The 3030-nt window shown below is 37.6% G+C and overlaps 1 protein-coding gene across 1 annotated transcript; it reads right to left on the bottom strand.

Annotated features, from left to right (window-relative positions):
- Window positions 1-732: 732 nt before the first annotated feature.
- LOC119070482 (peritrophin-1-like) lies at window positions 733-1673 on the bottom strand. The gene is made up of 2 exons (XM_037174835.1): window positions 1523-1673; window positions 733-1462 (listed from the first exon to the last, which is right to left on the bottom strand). Exons 1-2 carry the CDS (start codon window positions 1530-1532, stop codon window positions 867-869), a joined length of 606 nt encoding a protein of 201 aa, XP_037030730.1. The 5' UTR covers window positions 1533-1673; the 3' UTR covers window positions 733-866.
- Between the last annotated feature and the right edge of the window lie 1357 nt (window positions 1674-3030).

The raw sequence follows: 3030 nt of genomic DNA, 5'->3' as shown, positions 1-3030 counted from the left end.
TTGTTGCGCCTGAATATCGGCAAAGTTTTGAGGTGATAATCGGACACAAACAAATATTTTACCGTCAGTTGTTTTTATATTCGATGCGGCCCAGTTGAAATAAAAGTTTATAGCTGGATACGCTGGCATTTAAAATTTATTTTACATTTTTCTGTTCAAAACTCATTTGCGGAAATATTATACTGATTGGAATGTGTTTTGTTGGAGAAACAAACTGTGAGCCTCACATGCTGCGCCTTCACGGTGGCAACTTATCTATCATTATTTGATTGTATAAATTTCTAACTTAAAAAATTGGAGGATGGACGCTTTCATTATGATTCAATGAGCTCACAAAAGCTGTAATATTTGTGTAAACAAATATCAATTTTTTGTTGTGAGAGCGGTTATTGCAAAATTGTTAGTATTTATCAAACCTGTTAGAGGCTTAAGAGATTTGGAAAGTTAATTGTCTAGTCAATACGATTATTTTCAAAGTAAATCCACCCTTCTCAAAGTGAACCTAAGTAGAACGAACGTGATAAAGGAGATGGAAAATTTGGTTTTTATAATTTGAGACACCTGGTAAGACTGTATAAATGTGATATTTTAGCGAGTATAAAGAAATGGTATTCACAAAGTGATTATATTTCTTTAATGCATTACCGTCATCACAAGACTTTCCGTTCGCTATAAAATTTTTCGATGTCGTCTACAATTTATTGCTTACTATAGTAAGTACATTAAAAATGCTGAATTTCAATAAAACAATAATTTATTAATTAAAATTAAGACTTCACAATAAATTGTACATTTAGATCTCTATATACGTCTTATGTCTCTTATTGATCAGTGGAACAAAGAGTTTACACAATTTCTCCACTCAGTCACTGCGACGGTATTGGGCATTTTGCTGCCTCTGGTGAGTCGCATTTTTCCTGGGATCTATTCCAGTGTAAGCCAGGCGCACATTCTTGTTCCCATAAGTCGAAATTGACACAAATGAAGAAGTGTGAACAACTCGTTGGATGGGGATGGAATAAACCGTCAGCAAAACACTCAGGCAAATCGGTAGTCGGTGGCTCTGTCGTTGTTATGGTCGGATCGTCACACTCAACAAGTTCCGCATGGTTACAGAATCCAATAGTACGATCGAAGAAGTAACCAGACGGACATGCACTGAATGTTCTAATTCCCATACTGCATTGAATGAACCGACTGCAGCTTTGTGGGTATGGTAGATTTTGTATGCCGAATGGTGAGCAGTCTGTGCACGATGAGCTGCTACACATTTCATTGACTGCATCAAATAGTAAACCTTCTGGACATCTACCACCTGGAATTGCTTGTCCATTCATACATATAATGTAGGCGTTACACGACTCGGGCGAGGCAGCGAAACGTGGTCGATCTTGTGGTACACCTAGACAAGGTTGGTTACCATGCACGGTGGTAATTAATACCGAAGCTAACAGGAGAGCGTCTGTAACGATTACGAAGGATTAATCAATTTTTTCGACAACAAAAGGTAATTTCCACTTACATTTGAACATATTGCTTGAGTTTTTTATTAGTGATACTTAGTGTTGCTAACCAATAACGATTTTACTAGTAATGATACTAATGTAGCGTTCGTCGCGAGTTTAAATACCACTTTCAGCCAGCCACTTATCGACACACTTAGATTAGATTAGATTAGATGGGAGGGTGTAAGCCCAGCACCTAAGCCTCAGATGGGCCTGTTGTGCTATTGTACAAGTCTCTTGATCATATGGACTGTGATTTTACATCATATCTCTCCCGACTTAGATTGTTCACAAATCGACCGTGTGTTAACGTCCCATACGTTGTGAATTCTCCAAGCCGTGGGTGGTATGCGAATACCACAACCATCACTAATTGACCTGTACATTTTCCCAAAGATGGCGCTATCAACATTGTCATGTTGTAGCTCTTTCTACTATTGACATTATGTCGATATGGTTTCTTTTATGGAGAAAGCGAATGTTGGGTTTTTTGATATTTCCGACTTTGTTACGGTTACGGCTATTAGTTTTAGGTAATAGCAAGTGTCTAATCACCATAGGCCATGAGTTGCCTCTTCGTATAAATCGCCATGCCACCATGTGACTGAACTCGTTCTGGCGTTGCAGGTTGTAGCGTTTGAATGATTCGTATTTCGTCATATCCCTTGACATCCATACAACGTATCAATCAATAGATCTGTTAAACCTCGCGGTCATTTTGGAGTACAAGATAGTTTCTGTATCTTGGGATTGTACCACAGCAAATTTGTAAAAATTTGCTATGTGGTTTTGGGGTGTCAAATGAGAACCCGAAGCGTTTGTACCTTACCTGCACTAAAATTGACTGCCAGATGCCATACGGCAATGTGTCATTTTCGTACATTAATCGAGCACGTAATTTAGCATTAGCTTCTGGTAGAGTCGATTGTTAATCCGTAAACCGACGCCACGAAGCACATGTTAAATAACAAAGGAAATAACACAATTGTTGATATCGCACAATGAGGCGAGAACGACTTTATTGATCAAAGAGAAAATGACCTACGAGAACAACACTTTGACTTCGTTAATAAAACCTTTAAAATAATTTCACCATTTAAACATTACAGCAAAATAAAAACACCAAAGCCGTAAAAGTTGGCACAGAAATTAGACAAAATCGAAAATGAATTCACACACAGCCACACAAAAGAAACACTTTTAGAGAGCAACGCATAAACACGTCCGTTCTCTGTGACTGCCGTTGTCCAACTCTCTCTATCGACACACTTAAAGATAAATATTATTTTATATGGCTGGCAATTTTGAAGATAGAGTAGGAAGGAACAATTTGTTCTGGGAATGACCACTTAGTCAGACAACTGTTTTTTTGTCTTTTCATGAATGTTAATATGCGAAATAACGTTGCAAGATTACGAATAAGATTCGGATTAGATACTGATTGTTTGTTTGTTTATCGTCTGGAATTTTATTACTTGCTACTTGAGAATTTCGTAACATGTGCAGTGAGTTCAGAGAATTTTTG

Source organism: Bradysia coprophila (genome assembly GCF_014529535.1).
Source record: "Bradysia coprophila strain Holo2 chromosome X unlocalized genomic scaffold, BU_Bcop_v1 contig_79, whole genome shotgun sequence".
NCBI classification, from domain to species: Eukaryota; Metazoa; Arthropoda; class Insecta; order Diptera; family Sciaridae; genus Bradysia; species Bradysia coprophila.
This window is presented reverse-complemented; position numbering and strand designations above follow the sequence as displayed.